The following is a 21329-nucleotide window of genomic DNA, read 5'->3' on the forward strand; positions in this document are numbered from 1 at the left end:
CTGGAGACATAAGAGACATAGGTTCGATCCCTGGTTTAGGAAGATCCCCTGGAGGAGGGCATGGCAACCCACCCCAGTATTCTTGCCTCAGAAATCCCATGGACAGAAGACCTTGGCAGGCTATACAGTCCACAGGGGTGCGAAGAGTCGGAAACAAGTGAAGCAGCTTAGCACGCACGCGCAGATTTACATTACTCAGACTTCCTCCTTGGTCCTGAGAATCCTGCACTGAGTAGCCCAGCCCCAGGGCTGGCATAATTTACCAGAGTCACTCTCTTCTTCACCACGTGCTGGCTGTAAACTCCCAACTGGAAGGCAGTGCCAAGCCAGCTCCACCAGGGTTCAAAGTCCATCCATGAAGGGACAATTTACTGGCCAGAGCCACCTGCCTAGTTGAGGCGGTGGGCCTGCAGGGGCCAGAGGATCAGGGAGGGAAAGGGAATGAGGAGCAAGCTTCAGCTCAAATCCTTGGCAGCCAGAGGAGCCCTGTGTGAGACTCTTGGTGGCAGGATTAATCAGGGGCTGCTTTGGTTGGTTGCCCTTGGATACAGGATTGCCCCTCACTCCCCACCTCAAACTTGACCACACTTGCAGTGAGCATCTATGAAGCTCTCCATCAGCACAGTTCAGGCTAAAAGGACAAAGCTGTGTTCAAGAATACAGGTAGGAGAAAGATGCGTAGTCCTGAGGTACTCTTTCCCATCCCAAAGCTCCTTTTCAGCCACTTCCTTCCTACTGCTTTAGGGTGTACATTCGAGGAGGAAAAAAAATCAGGTGCTCTCTTCAATGTCGGTTGAACCTCACTCATTCAGCAGCTTCCTTTACGTGGTTGGCAAGAGCGAGACCTGCAGAACTGGGCCAGATTCTCTTTGCTTCTGAAGGCAGTTTGTCCACACTGCCTGGGCAAGAAAGCAGGCACATTTAGTGCCAGCATGTGGGTTTGGTACCTGGGATGAAAGGGCTGTATACCATGAGGTTTCCTGCCTGGAAAGTGGGAATTGTTGGATTCTGGCCTCAGCTGGAGGAGAGAACACTTAAGCAGGGACCAGATATTTCCATTCCCAGTACCTCCTGCACACCTGAGATGTCAGAAGAATAGACCCCCCACTTGCTGTGACCATGACTTTGATAGGAGGGGAAGAAAACTCAACAGTGCAGTCTACAGAATAACTTTTGAGGTGATGATCATTTTAATATTTTAAAAATTTCCCAAGGAACAATTCATGTAAAAGTTTTAAGAACATATTAGCTATAAATGGGAAGTTCTCCTTTGTACACTACCTTTAATTCCCCTGAAACTGGCTGCCTCCTTTCAGCCCCATAAAAATTTGCTGTGATGGGCTTAGTTGGTCAATCGTGTCCAACTCTTTGCGACCCCATGGACTGTAACCCACCAAGCACCTCTGTCCATGGGGATTCTCCAGGCAAGAATACTGGAGTGGATTGCCATGCCCTCCTCCCGGGGATCTTCCCAACCCAGGGATTGAACCCAGGTCCGTGCATTGCAGGCAGATTCTTTACCATCTGGGCCACCAAAAATTTGCTGTGTTTCCTTCCAAATGGTTTTCAATGGTATTTACCTACATTTTTCTATAGAAAATATATGGTAGTCATTTGTAGATTTTTTTTTTAACACAAATGGCATTATACTGCTTACTCTGCAGTAGTTTTTTAACTGAACCTGATACCTCAGAGATCTTTCCATGCCTCACCCACAGGCCCATCTTCAAAATGACTGCAACTGAGTGGTGTTCCATAGCGATAAGAGTTTATTTAAGCACTCCCTGATGGGGCATGTTGCTTCCCTGGTGACTCAGTGGTAAAGAATCTGCCTGCAGTGCAGGAGATGCTGGTTTGATTCCTAGGCCGGGAAGATCCTATGGAGAAGGAAATGGCAACCCACTCCAGTAGTGTCGGCTCATCACTGGACAGCTTTGTCTGGACACACCCCATCAGATTCCTCTTCTGAGTGGCAGGCGGCCTCTTACCAGCCTCTTCATACTTAAAAGTGGGTGCAGAGGATAGGGCTCTAGGATACTTTTTGGAAGTGGTGGAAAGGTTTTGTGTCCCGATCATGGAGGTGGTTATTCTAGTGTTTACATTTATTAAGGCTCAATTAATGGTACAGTTAAATGGGAACATTTTAGTCTTTGTAGATTATACTCCAATGACACACACACATATATATATACTCCATATATATGTATATGGAGAGACTGGCTATGAGTAAGGCGAGGCAGAATACCGCTTCTTCTTAATATGGGCTTTTTAAAGAGCTTACTTTCCCCCAAGGCGCCTGCCTCCTCCCGGCTTCGCCTCACCCTCCATTCTGTCCGCTGCCTCTTCCACCCCACGAGGGCCAAGGAGCCCGAGTGGACCTGCCACTTAGGCTGCGCAGCCCCGAGCCTGGGGGAGGAAGGGTCCAGCGGCCGGATACCCTCGCAGCTCGGGAGTGGGCTTCCGCGGGGCGGCACCTGAGCGCCCCTGGCGGGGCCCCGCCCACTCCCCGCCCAAGACGGGCGGGCTCTGTCTAGGCTCCGCCCCCTTCTCGCCTGTGCGCCTGAGTCTGGTGGAGCTAGGCTAAAGAAGCCGGCTGTCAGTCTCCGTGTAGCCGCTGCTGCCGCCGCCGCCACCACCGCCGGCACCGTGGAGCTGGGACCCGCTTTCGCCTGGGAGTTTTGTGGTCTTATCGGATCAGCGGTGACATCCCAACGGGCAGGGCCGGCAGCCGCCATGGTAGCCAAGGATTATCCCTTCTACCTCACGGTCAAGAGAGCGAACTGTAGCCTGGAGGTACCCCCGGCCAGCAGTCCAGCCAAGGACGCCGAGGTAGGGCCTTCACCCGGACCTCTCTGGGCATCTCTTGCTCTTTCCACCCCCTCTCTGTGGCACTGTTTCCCACCGCTCACTCTGTGTTCCTCTTTCTCTCTCTCCATCTCTCATACACTCTTGTCTCTCTCTCGTTGCCTCCCTTCCACTCCCTCTCTGTGGGTCAAAAGAACGCCACCTCTGGCCCCATCTCTCTGACCCTGTCTGTCTCTTGCATCCCGCAGAGTTCACAGACTGTGGATCCACTCCACAGAGGGACTTTCTCACACTGCGTCAATGGGCTCGGTGGCCAGGGAAGAGCTACCCCTTAAAGCACAGGTTTCCTCTTGCAGGAGGTTTGGGGGAGGGCAGGGGAACATTCTTGAGGACCCCTGGGGGCCTCTCACCTGTCAGGCTTGGACTTGCAGCTGTTTGGCAGCAAAGACAGGACACGGCACCTCTGCTTGTCCCTGTGGCCAGTGAGAATCATTCAGTTGGGGGTCTGGGAGCTAAATGAGTAATCTGAATGTGTCGCATGTGGATTCTGAAAATGAATTAAACTCCCTGGGGCAATGGGAAGCTGTCTTGGAAGACTGGAAGTATTTCCCCTTCTGGTAGCTTTCCTGTATCAGGAGGGTGAGGTGAGGGAGTCCTCCTGGCTGGTGTTTAGTCTGCCTTTTCCTCCTGTGAGTTTTATCTCTGGCAAAGAACTCACTGGCCTTAAAGGTTGGATTCAGGTGGAGGAGAAAGTGTCTCTTTCTTTTTTTGAGGGTCTTGGGGAATGCAGTTGCTTTCATTAGACTGCACTTTTGCTGTGACTAAGCTGTGGTAGGATCCACAGAACCCAGATCATCATTTCCGCTGATGGGTGTCTGCGAGATCTCTACTCTGCCCCACCATGAGGGGGAAAGTCTGGGGGAAGGGGTGCTTCTGGCCTTGTCACAGTGCTTTTGGGGGTCCACCCACCTGCCACCCTTGGGTCTGCTTAGCTGTGTGCAGTTGGTTCACTGAATTATGTATGTTTGGGAGAACAGCATCAAAGATTCATTGCCTCTAACAAGAGCTACTCCACACTGACACAACTCTAAACAGTTTCAGGTTGTAATCAGCTTTCTATAACTTGAGTAGAGACTAACTTCTCACCCCTGTCCCACACCTCACTTCACTTGTATATTTTCACAAAGGGCTTTTGTTCCCAGCAGCTGTGGAAGTGTGATGGTCTTAGTGGTGTTTGGGCTCTTACTGAAGTTTTGACAGGACAGCAACTGCACAGAAGTCAGGTTGTTCAGGCTTGGAATGGATATATGATCTTTTCAGTGGGAACTTCACAATTTAATGAATGTAGGAGCAGTGAAGCTAGTGTCTGCTCAAATTCCTTTTGGAAGGAAGCGAAGCATAACCGAGTTTAATTAATGAATTGAGTCAAAGAAAAGAATGAGGATAGCTCTAGACTCTGGTCCCTTCCTGCTATCACTTAGTCCTATATTTTTGTGCAGTTTGACTAAAGGTGTAGGTATAAAACCCATATGCTTCATTTTTTCTTATTCTTTTCTTGTTTATTAAAAAAAATACATATCTGTATCTAACAAATGTGATATGAGAAATGTATCACTAGAAGTCAAATACTAATTTTCTTCACAGTAGCTGGATCCAGATTATGAAATGTGACTTAATTTCCTTTTATGGGGATGTTCTGGTGTAGGAATAAGGGTGGGAGAGGAACAATTTTTTAAGTTGGTAATATTTTTCAGGTATCACTATTTAGGATTTTCCCCCTAGTGGTTAAATCAGAGTAGAAGTATCTCATATACTGTATACTTGAGTCCAAGGAGGCAAATCCAGTACATCCCCTAGCTTCATTAATCTGGCATTTTCGCTTCCTGATAATGGCAATAGGCAGAGTTAGAAAAAGAAACCTAAGCAATGTGGGGGCTCGTTTGCTGTTTCAATATCAGCTCAGAAGACAGCCCTCCTTTGCAGGCCTCACTTCTCCACAGGCAGTTAATTAAAATATATTTGCTACCAGCAGGTGTCGTCAGCATTTGTGTTTAAAAAACAGCATATGCTAGTTGGCCTTTTGAAAAACATTATATCCTTGTTTATAAGCTAGGTATGGACTGTCAGTTCCAATACAGGTAGTTTTTCAGCATCATTTTCTTTGTGGAAAGAAGGTGCTTATGCTGAAAAGAAGGATTGGCTAATCTAAAGTCCTTTTTAACCTTCAGGGGTAGCTGAAGCAAAGCATCTGTGCCCTTTAGCACATAATGACTATTCCTTTAGAATTTGTAGTGAGGAGGACAGTGGGCACACGGTGGGCAAGTGCCTTCAGGCATTTGTTCCTATTCTTGGGCAAGTGTGCTGGGCAAGGCTCATGGGGAAGGGACGGGTGTCACTAATGTGCATTTGATACCATGCACTTGAGTAAAAATGTGCAACACAGACGTTCTCTTGAAAACACATCATAACAAAATTTCTACTTGGGATTAAATGCTTTGTACATTTTTAAATTTCAATGATAGTTTTCAGTGATAGACAAAAATGATATAGTTTAAATATTTATCTTCTTTAAATTATCTATTTTAAATATTAAAATTATTCTACATGGATTATGCTATTAACACAATGTGGCTCCTTAATCTAGTATTTCTTATGACACAGGTATATGAGTTTGGTTGCAGATGTTTAATTTTAATACGACAACCAACTTGATCCTTCCAGCTGTAATCATTAACCATGAAATCTAAGGAGCTTAGTTCATCTTAGTCCAGTAGCACTAGACTTTCACGGAGAAACATAGTATCACATGAGCATCATTAAATTTATTTCTTCTGACTCATCGATGCAACTTTGTTCCATTGACCTTTTTTATATATATTTAATGGGTACTTATTTCTCATGCCAGGAGGAACTGATTTTTCTAGGCATTATTAAGTGCTCTGAATACCTGATTAAGTCACTCAAAGAAAAGTTGTTAGTCCTAATGAATTACACCGATCCCAAGTCAGAAGTCACTGCTTCCCCATGGGGAGGTTTGCTTTTAAAGAAAGAAGGCTCAAATGCATGTATATGTTGGCTAAGGAAGCTGGGCCTGGTGAGAAGGTTTTAGGTGTTTTGGAGTCCATTTAATGAAAATACAAAGTGGTGATTCTATTATTTTCTTTCTAAGAATATATCTGACAATATGATGGACAGCTTACTTTTGGTTTTCAGATTCACTGTCTCAGATGTCGATCTAGTTTAGGTCAGATTTAGTTAGTGATGTTTGTAGTTACTGCTTTTGTCTGTCTTGTATATGTCCCTGACTTGTCACTTTATTCTAACTTTGACTCAGCCAGTAGCTTTATATGGACCCTTGGAATGACCCAGAAATGGCGGAATTCTATTCTTTTTCTAAGTACCACATTTAATGTCTCATTTGAGAACCTAACCATGTTGTAAAAGGAACATAAAACGAGCATTATTCTGCTCATTTTATGCATAAAGACACGAGGGGAAGTGACTTGCAGAAAGCCACTGAGCAAAGCAGCAGTGAAGCCAAGATCCAGTGCCAGGTTTCCTGATGGATTCAGTCTAGGGTTTAATACCAGGGCATCCTGTGACATCTAAGGATGTTTACCTCGGTGAAGAAAAAGGGGCGATGCAAAACAAAAGCCGTGTAAAGTGCTTTAAAATGTATTCTTCTGAGTACGTAATCTTGAGCACTCTGTTAACTGAGGAGGTGCCTTTCAAGTTTCCGTTTTAAAGGGCGAGGTGAACTCTGTGGCCCACCATAATTTGTGCCCCTGGTCAGTCCACAAGTGTACTTGAAATATATGCATCTGGAGCTGTGTTCCTGACATGCCAGCTGGAGAGCTAAGGAGGTGAGCTGGCTTCTAGTGATTTATACATTTCTTGGAATTTGTATCATATAGTGTTGAGCTGACCGTTTATACAGCCAACTACATGGAAATAGCTCCAAGGAGTTATTGCAGTTGGAATCTTGATTTCATCAGGTGATTAATTAGACTCCATGAATCGTGCGACCTCAGATGGTTCTGGATGTGAGCCTCAAGGACAGTGAAGGTCTCTCACTTGCTGGCAGGAGGCGAGTATGGTCATCGGCCTTGGTTCTCTTGGGGATCGGTATCTTGGGGGTCCTGGTCTTCCAGGATGCATGTGAACTAGAAGTAGGTTTGTTAGAGAAAAAATACGTTGACATGTACATTTGAGGCTGTTCAGGGCATCGGCTCTGGAATAAGACTGTCCAGGTCCCAGTGCCATCTCCACCACCTGCTAGTGATGTGGCCTTGGACAGTCTCCTGTGCTTTTCTCAGCCCGTTTCCACAGCTGTAAAATGGGCATGAGGAAAAAAAATAAAAATAAAAAAATAAAATGGGCATGATGATGGCACTACCATAATGAGATGATTCATGTACAGTGCTAAGCACATGGTAAGTGCTCCATAAACAGCAGCAGCATCAAGACCTCTGCATCACAGAAAATTTCCTAAAACAATTTTAAGAAACATGATCACCATCCTCATTCTCCAAATGCTGTTTAATGCATATCGTGCAACAGGGGTCTGACTGTAAGTCCTCTAAGCATAAGCATCCTTACAGTGATCCTATGAGGTTGGTGTAACTGCCCCCCCCCCTTTTTTTTAGAAGAAACTGAGGCCCAGAGCTGGGTAGTGGCCCTTCCAGGATGGTTGAGCCGGTAGATGGAGGAGCCAGTATTCATACCCCAGTCTGACCCCAAAGTCTGTACTTTCCCAACCACATCATGTTGCCTCTAAATGACTAAATCGCCGGTCTCCTCACCACATAACACATGAAGGGTGAGCATGCCTGCCAGAGCAAATTGCCTCATGGTCAAAGGCCCATTTTTTTCTCTGAGTGCCTGGAAGGGAGACCCCACTATTAGTGAGTGTGCCTGGCAGCCACTTCATAGAGTGGCCACGACCCACAGGAGCGAGTTTTGCAAACCTTTACTTGGGAGGGCTCTGGTAACTTCCGTTTTGTGTTTCTCAAGACCAAAGAGCTAGTCTTTGGCAGAATTCTGCATGCTCAGCACTGTGAAGGTGACACTGTTAGTTCTGCAATTAGTCATTTTGCTTATCTGCGTTAACCACCAGCCTTCCACATAAACTAGTAACTTGGAAGCTTCTGACCACCATCTGGATATTTGCAAATTGTGTCATTTTCTTAAGATACTTTGTGATTGCTTGTAAAATCCTGGACCAGTGCCACTATTTTCGTAACAACTGAATGAAAATAAATTACTGATCACGGGAGGATTTTGTAAAGTCCTACGTACATGTAATTGTTACTAATGGTGTGTGTGTATTTGGAAGGGTTCCTTCATTTGTGGTGTGTGCACACAGTTGCCTTCCATAATTTGTCAGCTCCGGTAATGGGTACAGGTCTCACACAAAATGAGGAAATTGCTGTGATTGCACGGCCATTTATTATTGTTGTGTTGGCTCATGGACTATTAGGAGTAAAGGCCAGTGGTTTCTAATGCCTTCAATTTTTTATGACTTGACAGTGGTTATTAGCTAAGAAGAGGCTATTAGTCAAGAAAGGCCTCCAAACCTTTGGCTAGAAAAGGAACGGATCTTTTAAAGTCTAGGAACACTTGTGCCTGGTCCTTCTCTGTTTGGGTCATTGTGTCCTTTTGCAAGAAGGCAGTTGATTCTTAGTCAACTCAATTAATGGGAGCTAAACCAGAAACCTTAACGGTAAGTTCACTTTTTTAAATCTTCTTTTTCTGGCTCTTAAGATGAGGAGGAAAGGAGTAGCAAAACAGGCTTTTTTCCGGGGATTTATGAAACAAATAAACAAAACCAGCCTCTAGGAAATGACCCGGGGTCATTGAATTAGAGAACCTGAGTTTTTGGGAAAGGCCTATTGAGAACATGGAGCCCAGTTCTCGTCCATTGCTGGATCCTTTCAGTCTCGGTTCAAACATTTCCAGGAACCTTCCAAGCCTATACATTGCATCTTTGTTCATTGTGGATCATGAGAAAATCTTTTCTTAATTGTAACATTCCTTTCTCAAGCTGAATATTATACAGTGGCACTTTATCTCTCTCAGTATTTTCTCTCTCCCTACTGTCTACTCCTGTTCCACAAATGTGTGCTCACACTGGCGCACACACACACCCACACCACACTCTTCCCCCAGGTGCCTGTCTTCTCCTGGCTAGACATCCTGGTTCCTCTAACTTTTCCAAATGGGACACAACATCCAAACTCTTTCTACATCGTCAGTGACCTCTTGAGTATTGACCAGCCTAAAGACACTGTATGATGCTATATCAACAAACAAGATTGTTTTTATGTTTAATGCACTTTTTAGACAAGGGGAGTAGACTGATACATTAAAAAAGACTTTTGAAATAGAAATGACAGAAAAAAGATTAATCTTTGTCATCTACATAATTTATAGAGATATAAAAGAACACTCCAAGATGTCCATTGACAAATGGGCAAGAAGATAATAATAGGCAGTTCACATTACAAAAGTAACATTATTTTAAAAGTTCACTCCAATAGACATTGTAGAAATGAAAAGGCAAATAATTTTAAGATACTATTTCATACCTAATTGATGTCACAAATACTTTAAAGACATGATAAAACCCAAAGCTGGGGATGCTGCAGAGAAATAAAATACTTCTGTGTGCAGTGAGAAGACTTTTCTGTGCATATTAAAAGATAAAAATGCTTCTAATCTTTGCACCCAGTATTCTAACTCTTGTGGGAATAAAGCTATGTGTCCAGAGTTGTTCATAATGGCATTATATGCAATAATGTTCATGTGTTATGTTTATGCATTCTATAGATTTCAAAATACTTTTATATTCTTTGCCTCACCTGAGTATAATAACCCTCATTTTAAAGATAAGAATACACCAGGAGTCAGGGAGATTCAATGATTTCCCCAGGATCACACAGCCAGGACTGGCAGAGCTGAAAGCTTTAAGTCTGATCGTCTGGTTCCAGGCGAGCATCCTTTCCTGCTTACTTATAACAGCCAGAAGAGCCAGCAACCTCTCTGACCTTAGAAGGAGATGGTTCCATGTGCCATGGCCTCTGGGCCAGGGATCAGTGACATCATTTGAGCCATTCCACACTAGCAAACAGAAATACCCTAGTGTTCCTGAGAAAAATGAAGAGGCGGAAAGTTGAGCATAATTATATAGATGATGTAACCAACGTAACTATATATGTATGCACGTGGCATGTAGACAAGTGGGGGAAGGGACCTTTCGATCAGAGCCTCCCCCTTCCCGTCTCATTGTGATCGCTATAGCAGTGCTGCCTGGTGTTTTGATAACAGTCTGTTGTTTTCATGTGCACTCTCTCCTTTGAACCCTGCACCAGCTTCAGGACCTGCACGAGGCCCGGCCTGTCTTGGAAACAGAGATTCAGAGAGATCAGGAGGCAAGGCTAAAATGCTGGTCCCTCCTTGACCCGCCTTAACCTCTTGGCACATCAGAATGTTGGCTTAAGCCAGTCATGTTCCTGAGTGAGGTTGGTTGTAAGCAGCACTGTTTTAGGCGTGTTCAAAGTGAACCACATTAAACTGAACACTGCATACCTCACCTGGGGGCCGGTGGACTTGGGGGCCCTTCCTTGGCCCGAACTCCTCCTACAGATCCAAGTGCAGGGTCTTGTGCTTAGTCAGTCAGTCATGCCTGACTCTGCAACCCTGCGGACTATAGCCCACCAGGCTCCTCTGTCCATGGGGATTCTCCAGACAAAATACTGGAATGGATAGCCATTCTCTTCTCCAGGGAATCTTTCCAGCCTAGGGATCAAACCGGGTCTCCTGCATTGCAGGCAGATTGTTTACCATCTGAGCGACCTGGGAAGGCAATGTGAGATCCCTGGTAGAATAAACAGGAAGCCCACGAAGAAGAGACGCAAACTTCTCTGCATGTAGATGACATCCTTTAAAATGATGTCTTTCTGAGCTCTGCAGATGTAATTTGCATCAGAAGTGATAATTAAATGGTAATAACAAATAGAGTATTTCCCCAAGGGTACTGTTTCCATAGATACCACTGGACCTGGCAACCTGATTGAATTACATAAAACTGAGAGCCTGTGTCAGGACCTTGGGAAAAAAAAAAAAGTTAAATGTTTACCAGTTGCCGTACATTGTCAAATTTGAAACTTTGGAGTCTTGCTAGAGGAAGAAGCTGTAGAGGGGAAAAGGAAATAGGCCAGTGGGTAGAGAGAGATGGAATTGGACCCGATGGCCAAAGGGACTGAGTGATAAAGTTTCCCTTTGTGCTTTCTGGCCCTGACACAAGGCCAGTGCAAGCTCCCTCCTCAAGCACGTTATCTTATATTGCAGTGCTAATGTTTCATAATCCCCAAGTGACGTAAGCTTGTCAAGAACGACCCCCAGCAAATACAGAGACGATAATTAAAGGTCATTGGTGAAGACGAGTGTTCTTATTTTTGACTTCATAGAGGTGGGGTGGGGGTGACCCATCTGTATCCTGTTAGATTTTGGCCGCCTTGGTTCATTTTCTCACACCTTGGCAGCCATCCTCCTTGCTGGTAGGTGACTGCCTGGTGCTTCTGGGTGCGGTCTTGCAGAAGACCACTGTGAAGAAACCACTGTGAAGGAGGAAACAGACTGAAGGCGAAAAAATGATGGTAGATGACGTGTCGACCACAGATGCATAGTGAAGAGTCCTAGCCTTCCACCTCAGCTGTTTGATGGAGCCTTTTCAGAGAGCTTTGAAGGAGACAGTCTCAGAAAAGATACCTGGTTTTCTCTTGGCAGTCTCCGAATGTTTTGTGCTCAGGCTGTAACAGTTTAGAAGAGTGAGCATTGTTCTGGCTCAATATCAAGAAACCTTTGCTTTGTAGGACTCTTAAATGCTCACCTGAATTTCTTTAGCAGCAACTATTTCTAAGCTGGTTCTTAGAAGAGTTTCACTACTAGCTGGGGACAGGGTGCTAGCAGGCTCAACTTCTTGGAACCTCAGCATCTTTGTTGCTGAATGAGTAGAGTGGGTTAGACCATTATTTCCCAGAAGATGGGTTTCATAACATTTGTGGTAGCTCAAATGATATAGGACTAGGTGACCCAGAGACAAGATACAAAACAGTTTTGAATCACTTTCCCTTTCCAATTCCCTTCTGGTCTTTCTCATTATGTCGAAGAGAAAGGTTCCTTTGGAGCTAGTGTCTTTAATGCCTCTCTGGCACTTGCTAATTTCCCTTTTTAACAAAACACAGGCCTGAGGCAGACAAGCGTCTCTAACAAAAATTTAACAATGGGGGTTCATTTTTTTAAAAAGTAGTTCTTATTTATGGCAGCTGATAGTGACTTTCTGTTTAAGACAATGATAGAGTTGTTTTTACAATATATTTACTTAAATAAAAGAAAAGAGTGAGTAAGGGAACATTATGTAATAGCTCAGGAGACATGTACATAGGGCAGAAAATTGCCGTGATGAAACCAAGGGTGTGGAACAGTGCATTGTCGAGTTCCAAGACCTTTCCAGGACTAGCACTCTGCCACAAAAATTTCCAAGTTTGGGTATAGTGACTTACAGACTAGAAACTTGGGCTTTGAGCATAGAATCCGGATTTCAGGTATTAAGATTTTTAAATAGATCAAAGCTGGCTTAGAATGTGACATAGAAAATTATTATGAACTAGTTTCTAGCCAATTAAAAAAATAAAATTGGATTTCTATTCTAAGAACAAAAACCTTTTTTGTTTCTTTTCAAAACTTTGAGTAAAAGTTCCAAAGTTCCAACCGAAATCATCCCTTCTTCTTCCTTTTCCCCTTCACCCTGAAGGAAGGGATGGAGTAAGATCACATTTTAATTTGGGGCAGCCATCAAGTGTCATGGTTAGAAAGTTGGCTTTGAGGGTCAGACTGAGCTGCACTTGAATCCCAAACTTGGCCGCTTATGAGCAATAGACCCTGCGCCAATGACTCATCCTCCAAGCCTCGGTTTCCTCATCTGTAAAATGAGAACTTCCAAGGGAGTTGTAAAGATGAAATGGGGCCTGCTAGGGGCGTCCACAGAGCAAGTGCTGCACAGACCATTAGCCACAACAGCATCTATTTTCCCTGTTCATAAGTTGAGTAGAAGCTGTGGATGAACATCCCTATCAAGTGATGTACTGGGAGGTCACTTCTTCCTTTTAAGAAACATCCACCCAGTTTCCCAGGGATCCAGGTTGGCACTGGGTGTTATTTTTGAAAAAACAAGATGTTCCAAGCACACTGGCAAGTTTCACATTTATCCCTGCCAGGTAGGATGAAAAAATTTAGTGTGATTTTCTAGTGTTCCAATAACAACTCTGCCACAGAGGGTGGGGTATGAGCTCTAGGTAGAGAGGGACCCTGCTCACGGGAGATGAGGAGTATGTTGTTGTCCTCAAGGCCAGCACCCACCTGACACATTTCATCCAGGAACCTCACCCGCCTTTGGACCACAGACAGACCCAGGGAAGGTGAGGAGGATTAGGTTGCTTTGGGAGTTCTTCATGTCGTATTCATTAGCAGCACACTTTAATTATAAATAGGTCGTTTGTTAGAAGTTGGCGAAGAGTTGGACAACTAAAAATGACTCCCAGTGCTGATTGATTGTCAGTAAATATTTGTTGAGACCAGACTCTAGCTAGCTTTTTCTTTTTTTCTTCTTTCTGGGTTTAAAGAAAAGAAGGGCATGCTTTGACCCTCAAGGAATTTTTCCTTGAGTTTGATGAGGTCATTCACAACTCTAAAGTACTGGCAGTGATTGTCAATCAGTCGAAAACTGGTTGGGGAAGTGGCAGCCTCAGTGGGGAGTTTGGCAAATGGGGAGGGGAGGCAGCACTGGGAGGGGTCATCCGATGAGCCCCCTGGTGCTGGAGGTTAACCCACCAGTCCCCTGGCCTGCCCTGAACACCAGCTGGGCGCCCGTGTGCCTGGCCAGGCAGTCTTAAGTTGTGAGGGGAGCACACAAAAGGCGTGCTGATTCCTGAATTTCAGGACTTGGATGTTGAACCAACATTTCCTACTTTTTCACCCCTTCCCTCAGTCCCTTCTGCCTCTACAGTCTTTGATTTCTTCTGGGCTCCTGACCCTTCGCTTTGGAAACAGCAGTGCTGTGGTTTAGAACCAAGCCTTGCAGGGTTGGAGCCTTGGGCTCAGTCCTGGCTCCATCAGTCACTACCAGCTCTGTGACCTCAGGCAGAGTTTTTAACCCCTCTGAGCTTCAGTTGCCTGCTTTGTGAAATGGGTATATTAGTAGTACTAACGTAAGTGAAATCAAGGAAATCATGCATGGAACATACTTTGACAAAGCCTGGCTCAAAATCACCATCAGTAGTATTGTTACTGTTGCAGGGTGCTCAGTTGCATCCAGCTCTTTGGGCCCCTGTGAACCGTAGCCCACCAGGCTCCTCTCATCATGGGATTTCCCAGGGAAGAATACTGGAGTGGGTTGCCATTTCTTTCTCCAGGGGATCTTCCCGACCCAGGGATCAAACCCTTGTCTCCTCCATTGCCAGGCTTACCACTGAGCCACCTGGGAAACCATTTATTACTATTAATGTAGTTGTTATTGTCAGAGGAATTTGCATATCCTGTGAAGCCGGAGTGGGGGTTGCCGGGAAATCTTTTCAAGTCAAGAGCTGAACTTGAATTTCAGCTCTGCCAATAACGACTGGGTATGACTTGGAGCAAGTCACCTCACTTCTCTGAACACCTGCTTCCTCTTCTGTAAAATGGGGTGATGGGATTGCTGTGTGGAATAGATGAGTGACTGTGTGTGCTGGCACCTGTCTGCAGGAGACCCCGGGGGTCTCAGTCCCTCCTCCTCCCCATCCAGGGGTCTCCCACTAGCTGCGCAGTGCTTCCTTCTCTTCTTTCTTTTTTTTTAAATTTTATTGTTGTGTATTATTTTAATCCTGAGGTATCTTTTTGTTTTTAAATTGAGGTTACGTTGGTTTACAACGTTATCTCATGTGTGCAATATTATATTTTGACTTCTGTGTACACTCTTTGACTTCTGCATAGTTGCCAACAAGTTTCATCTACATCCATCACCACAGAGCTGACCCCCTTTACCCATCTTGCAATCCTCCCACCCTCTTCCTCTCCTTCTCCTCTTGACAAAATCAGAAGAGAAGTACATCTGGGTCGGGGTGCAACGACCTACTTCCCTGTTTCTAGAAAATTGCTAGAAGCTCACAAAGAGTGACTGAACTAACTCAATAGGTCGACCAGGGTCCTGGCAGCATGTAGTTTATGTAGCCGCGATCCTGGGGCCTTTGCTGGGCCGGGGCAGCCCCTTGCCACCCTTCTGCACAGACCTGCTTCGTAAATTCTGGAGTGGTCCAGTGCCTGACCCCTAAGTGATGGGGCAGAAGGAGGGAGCACCTTCTGGTGAATGGGCCTTCCCCTCATCCCTGGGGGTGCTTGGGGACTGGGGGGAATCTGTCAGGTTAGACCCTCACCAGTCTCCCGGAGGAGCCCTTCCCTCTAGAGCTGGCCAGTGCTGGCAAGCTCATGGGAACTTTGCCTCTTTCTGCCACAGGAGCACTTGACTTCAGGAATAAAGAACATTTTTCTTTTACCACAAAACTGCCCTTGTCTTTCCTGGAAACTTTTACTGGCACCCCTTACCACCGAATCTCCAGTGGCAAAACTAAGCAACCAAATCACAGATTTGTATTTACTTCTTTTAAGTCAGCTGCCCTTTTTTATTCATTTGCCCTCCTGTGTCTTCGTAATTGAAATGAACCGTGTGTGACTGGGGAACAGGGCTGGGGCTCTGAGGTTTCTGCCTCTTTTGTCAGTGTGATGCAGGCTTTTTCAAATGCGCAGTCTTCTGAATTTTAATAGACTGTAGATAATGATACATCTGGTTGCATATTAATTGCTGAGAGTTAGAAATAACACATAATCACTGTGTTTCAAGGTTGCAAGTGTACAGCAGTGGGAGCCAGGGTTTGTTATGAGCCTTTGGAAAAATACATTGTTAGTGGGCATGATTTCATTCCTGTCGTTAAAAACGTGTCACAGAAGGAAAACTCTCAAGCAGAGTTCAGTCTTGTGTTCTGCATGTGTGCACACACACACACACACACACACACACACACACCTCGTAAGGAATAACACTGTGAAGCTATTCATCTGCCCACTTGGGGAGTGTGGGAGCTATGGCGAGGCCGTACAAATCCATTATAGCTTACCTACCTCACAGTTTCCTGGACCTTATTTTCCTATAAACCATTGCTTGGTGGGTGGTAAGATGTCAGCTGAAAGCCAACGAAAGTTTTCAATTTTAAGGAAAAAACGATTTCCCCAATTCAGTCACTCCCTGGTGTCTGCGTGGCGTCCACTTTGAAGGATCGGGTTTCAGTGTATCCTGTTCTCAGTCGAGAGCAGGCTGTTCTGTAACACCCAAGTGCAGTGTTCCCCGGTTCCAAGTGGAGGCATGTGCCGCCTAGGATGCGCATGGACCAAACGGTTTGAAGGAATAAACTGTGCTCGGAGGGACAGCAGAGGGTTACCAGGGAGCTCAGTAACTGCATCTTATGTTTCTCTCTGGAAGTCACACCTCTGTGAGGCTTGCAAACTGCTCCCAAACACTTCCCATCCACAACAGAAACTGACCAGGCAGAGAGAGGAGGGGGTCCACGTTCTTTTCCTGCAGACCCAGGGCCCTTGGTTGGATGTTCCTTTTAGGTTTCACCTAGCAGCTGAATCTGGGATCCCTCACCCCAACCTCGTCTTCAGTCAGATGGCAGACTCGGCTGTGAGCGTTGCTTGCCTGTGACGCGTTTGCTCATGTCAGATTCGGCTGGAACACGCTGTGCTTCCTTTGGGACACTGAGATTGCGATCTGTGCATCCTTTTCCATCTCTGTGCTTCTTTTTCCTCTTCTGGGAAGCTAAGATAATGTTGAGATTCAAGGGATGACAGGAGGATGAGAGAGAGAGAGACAGCAGGTCAGTGGATCTGTGCCTGGTGCTTTCTGGAAGCCAAAAGAAGCATGTTGTTTTTGGGAGTTCTACCTTGCACCTCCGACATGGCTTGAACACCCGGAATTCCTATCATTGCCTCATCCCAGATGGTACTGGGATCAGGCAAGATTGGAAACCAGCTGTTCTAGCCCACAGTTCAGCAGTGCGGGCTGGGGAGGGGTAGGCTGGGCAGAGTTCCTTGTAGACTTTACGACCCACCCTACTTGGATGCCCTTCGGCCCCTCAGGCTCTTATCTTGGGATTTCGTGGCTGATGTTTTTTTTCTGCTTGGATGTAGCCTTGGATCTTGCCAAACCACTCCCAGTTTTGCTGTGTCCAGTCAGGGCTTGACTAAGCAGATGGTGAAACTGCCGGAGGAAAGGGAAGGCAAGAATGTGGAATCAAAATGTGGTCTCGTAGCAGCCCGAGTCCTCAGCGAACAGGGCATGTCATTGGTGAGACTGTGGCAGTGACCTGGAGTGACAGCTCTGTCCCTAGGCAGGGAAGAGTCCAGTGCTGCAGGGAATGAATGAGAGCACAACCTTGTGGGTCGCTAGGAGAGCCACCCCCACTTCACAGGGCATGAGACCTAGCCTGTGGAAGTGACACTGTTGGCCTGAAGTCAGGAGGTATGGAGTTTACAGGGCACTGTCCTCTGGCCAGAAAGGTTGGTTCATATTTTATCCTTAGAACCTTTGCAAAGAATCATTTAGGGCATCAGAGTGATGAGAACTTTGTCACTTGGAGCAGAGGCTTTCTGCTCATTCTTAAAACACGGAGGAAGCCTCAGCCAGTGTCCTTAAAGTGCCCTTGAGGTCTGTACACACCCGTTTCCAAACCCTGAAGCAGAGCTGGCATCCCCGGTGCATTCTTCTTCCCCTACACCTTCAACCCAGCCCAAGGGGAAGCCAGGGAATCCCTTTTACAGAGATAAACAAATACAGAGTTTATATCCCGCCCCACGGCTTCCAAGAAGTCAGTAAGAAACAACTGACTTAAACCCCAGAACCACAGAGCCCTTCCTCCAGGCCTGTGGCTGTAATTAGGTCACCATGTCACCTCCGGGGGACTTGTTGGCATCTACCAGTAATGTGAGACTCTGACCCCGTTTTCCAGACGTGTGGGCACATTTCTTCTGCGGCCTGCTTGGCAAAAAGACATAACCTGACGCCAATCAAGAGAAAACAGTTGTGCCTAAGGTTTGCTTCCCTGTAAGGGCCACAGAGGCTCAAGTCTGCCGGCAGCTCTCAGGCTGTTCCAGGTCGACTCATAAAGTGCTTCAGCTCTAAACATCTGGCCCTTTCTCCTTGACAGAGTCAGGGCTTTGCTTGATGATCAGAAGGTGTATGTTGAGCCAGGGACCGCAGAGAGAGCTAAATATTTAGCTTCCTCTTTCTCTGAAGGTCTGCAGTGCCATGTCTGGGCATGACCAAAATGAGTTTCAGGCAGTGGGCTGGCGTTTGCTTAAAGGAACCCATCGAGGTGAAGGTGTGCGTGTCTCCTTCTGCCCCAGGTTAAATAATAGTAACATCCTGTGTAAGAGAACTTGAATGTGGTTTTCTGCTAAACTCAATCTTCTGGGGCTATTTATTAGATGTGTTTAATCATGGGCCAATTTAACTAGTAGCAGACTAATAAAATAACAAAATTGGGCTTGCTGCCAGGACAAATGTTGACTTACCCTTATAATGTTGACTGAAACGAATAACTTTGAAAGTAATTGAGGAGTGAAACCTTAGCCAAAAATAGGGTGTCTGAAACAGTGGTTCTGTTTTATTTTACTGGCACTGCTAAGAGACTTTGTTCGTAACCTAGGCTGCTGCCCACCTCAGCTCTTGGAGAGTCTGTATTTTACTAAATTATTTTCCAAGATGTTGTTTTGGTTTTCTTTTTCTTTAGCCCATAGACCATCATTTAGAAAAAAATTAATAGCCCCATTGCAGAGAACAGGCTTCTTTTCCAGTGTGGGGGCAAACATTCAACAGTAATGGGAGGGATACAGATAATAACTTGCTTGAGGTCTTCTCTCAGAAACGAAGTGGTGTGCCGGGAACATTAACCCTCTCAGAGTCTGCAGTAAAATTAATTGCTCCTGCAAGGTACTCTGGATGAAATCCATCTAACTCGCCTCACACTCTCCTTTCTTTCATTCTGCCATTAAGTTTATATGAACATTCAAGAGTGATAGTGTTTTTGCCAGTGTGTGTTTTGAACTTGAAGGAAGCAGGGGAAGCCTGGAGGAAATGAAGCCAGGATGACTACATAAATTGTCATAAACTGTGACTTCTTTCTCTTCTCATTTTTTTACTTGCATTTGATGGGAGCTGTGTTTGGGGCTAGAACTGAGCATACTTTCAGAGCCTCATGTCAGCATTGTCTAAGAGTTCAGTCCAGCATCCCCCTCTCAGGCTTCTGCCTTATGCATGGTTCCCCTAAAAGCAAACCACTTCACAGGCTGACCTTGGCCAGAGGCTGTACGTGCTGACTGGCTCAAGCAGAAGTCAAGGTGTTGACTGACTTGACATATAGGGAATAAGGACCATCTCCCCATCCTCAATGTGTTCAGTTTTACAGCCCTGAGAGTCAATGGTTCAGTTCGTGAATTTGCCCAGACCACCTTTTGATGTCTCCATCATGTGCTTTTTAGCATTTCCATGAGGGAAGACAGGAGGAATTATCAGATCCTAAATGCAGCAACACCCTGTCTACAACTTGGCCGTAAGACTAAGCTAACTGAGAGTGTCCTGTAGATTTCATTTATCCAGGCTTAGTCCCTAGTAACCAAAAAAAAAAAAAAAAAGACCACTTTTTTTTTTTCTTTTAAAGAAGGAAATTAGGGTGTTTTCCTTGTAGCATCTGATGCAGAGAGAGTTGGGCTGTTTCATCAAAAGGGAAATGTAATGGTCATTGGTGCACAGTGTGAGGCAACTAGACTTGCACCTGGACAAGATAAGCACAAGGGTGTGACCTCCACCTTTGCAATTAGCCCGGAGGAAGGTGCCAGAAGTTCTTCCTAGAGCTGTTCCTGGTGGTTTGTCAGTGTCCACAAAGCCTGTGGTCCATCTGTTGAAATCACTGATAATCATCTCTAAGGGAAAATTATAGCTCCTTGTCTGAAGACTTTTTGCTCACCTTTTGGTTTAGCAACCAGTAATTCTGAAATGCATTTGGCCTAATCAATGAAGCCAGGTTTCCGTTGGAATTTGGCCCTCATTATTTGCCTTTTAACTTTTGGTAACAAATGATACCAGATCAGTTAGCTTCATGCCAGGGAAAAGAAAACAACAGCAACAAAAATTTTTAATGGAAATTTTGGAGTCAGGAACCATTATTTCATTACTGTCTTTTTCTATTTTGGAAGAAATAAGATGAAGTCCGTTGCAGGCTCCGAAGAAGCTCCCTGTCGCATTCCTACAGCCCCGCCCCTCTCGCTCAGACAGCTCTGTGAAGGCCTCCTCATGGGTGCCTCTGTGTCCTGCACACTCCTGTGGTCCACTGTGCCCTGCCTGCTGGCCACGTCGCCTACCCCCCTCCTTGCCCACTCCCCCAGGGCTGACTCTCTCGGGTGCTCTGCCTGCATCAACCTTCTGGTTTTCCCTGTTCAGCCAGGAGACATCCCCTCAAGGGTGGCATCTGTACACTTGAGTGAAACCACTTTGCATATGCTGGGTGAACACTCGCAGAACTGAGTTTCAAAGGATGCACATGGTCCCGGAGTATCTCTTCCATTTCTGTGTAATAATTACAAAGGGAATAGTAGTAACTTTACTATGGAGGAAATTTTCCAGCAAATACCTTCCGCATGGCTGCTATAACAGAGTATCACAAGCAGGCAGGCTTAGAACAGCAGAGATTTATTTCTTACAGTTCTGCAGACTGGAAGTCAGAAATCACAGTGTTGGTAGGGCCATGCTCCCTCTGACTCCTGCAGGGTAATTCTTCCTTGCCTCTTCCTCTGCTGATTTGATGACAAAATAAAATGAAAGGGTGGGACCGCCTTGGCAACAGGAGGTGTCATAAGAAGTGAGAACAGAAGAATATTTGTGGTGACCTAGAAGTTTTGAAGGGTGAGAATCTTGGGTATTAACTATAAAACAATAAACCACAAGGAAAGCGGTGGTAAAGTCGAGACAACTGTAACGAGCGGAACTGATGATCAGCAAGGAGGGGAGCCCTCAGCCTTTTTAGTGGAAGACTGGGCTATTGTATGAAAGAAAAGAGTGGATTCAGGAGGCAGTTGTAGGGAAAGGAAAGCACCTTCACAAATTAAAACCAATACAGTGGAACAGAGGTCTCTTCTGATGGGCAGCCTGATCTTGAATGACCCCTGTTTTCTCTCTATATTTCTAAGACAAATCAGAGTTGAATTCTATCAGATTGTTTTATGTTGTGGAGCTGAGTGATCAGGAGCCAGTTGATGGATTTCTTTTCTTTCCTTTTTTTCTTTTTAAAATCAATTTGTTTATTTTAATTGGAGGCTAATTACTTTACAATATCGTGGTGGTTTTTGCCATACATTGACATGAACCAGCCACGGGTGTACAT

General features: G+C 45.4%; 1 protein-coding gene across 4 annotated transcripts in view; it reads left to right on the forward strand.

The window, feature by feature from the left end:
• ARHGEF3 (Rho guanine nucleotide exchange factor 3) overlaps positions 1-21329 on the forward strand; it is a 305770-nt gene that overhangs the window by 232942 nt on the left and 51499 nt on the right. Inside the window, exon 1 of one of the 4 annotated variants that reach the window (XM_020887463.2) lies at positions 2559-2829. The exons of the other annotated variants lie outside the window; for them this stretch is intronic. Coding sequence (XP_020743122.1) covers positions 2734-2829 — 96 coding nt within the window. The 5' untranslated portion in view covers positions 2559-2733. Of the gene's footprint in view, positions 1-2558; positions 2830-21329 lie in introns of those variants that run through there. 4 annotated transcript variants of the gene reach the window in all.

Source organism: Odocoileus virginianus, chromosome 26, assembly GCF_023699985.2.
Source record: "Odocoileus virginianus isolate 20LAN1187 ecotype Illinois chromosome 26, Ovbor_1.2, whole genome shotgun sequence".
NCBI classification, from domain to species: domain Eukaryota; kingdom Metazoa; phylum Chordata; class Mammalia; order Artiodactyla; family Cervidae; genus Odocoileus; species Odocoileus virginianus.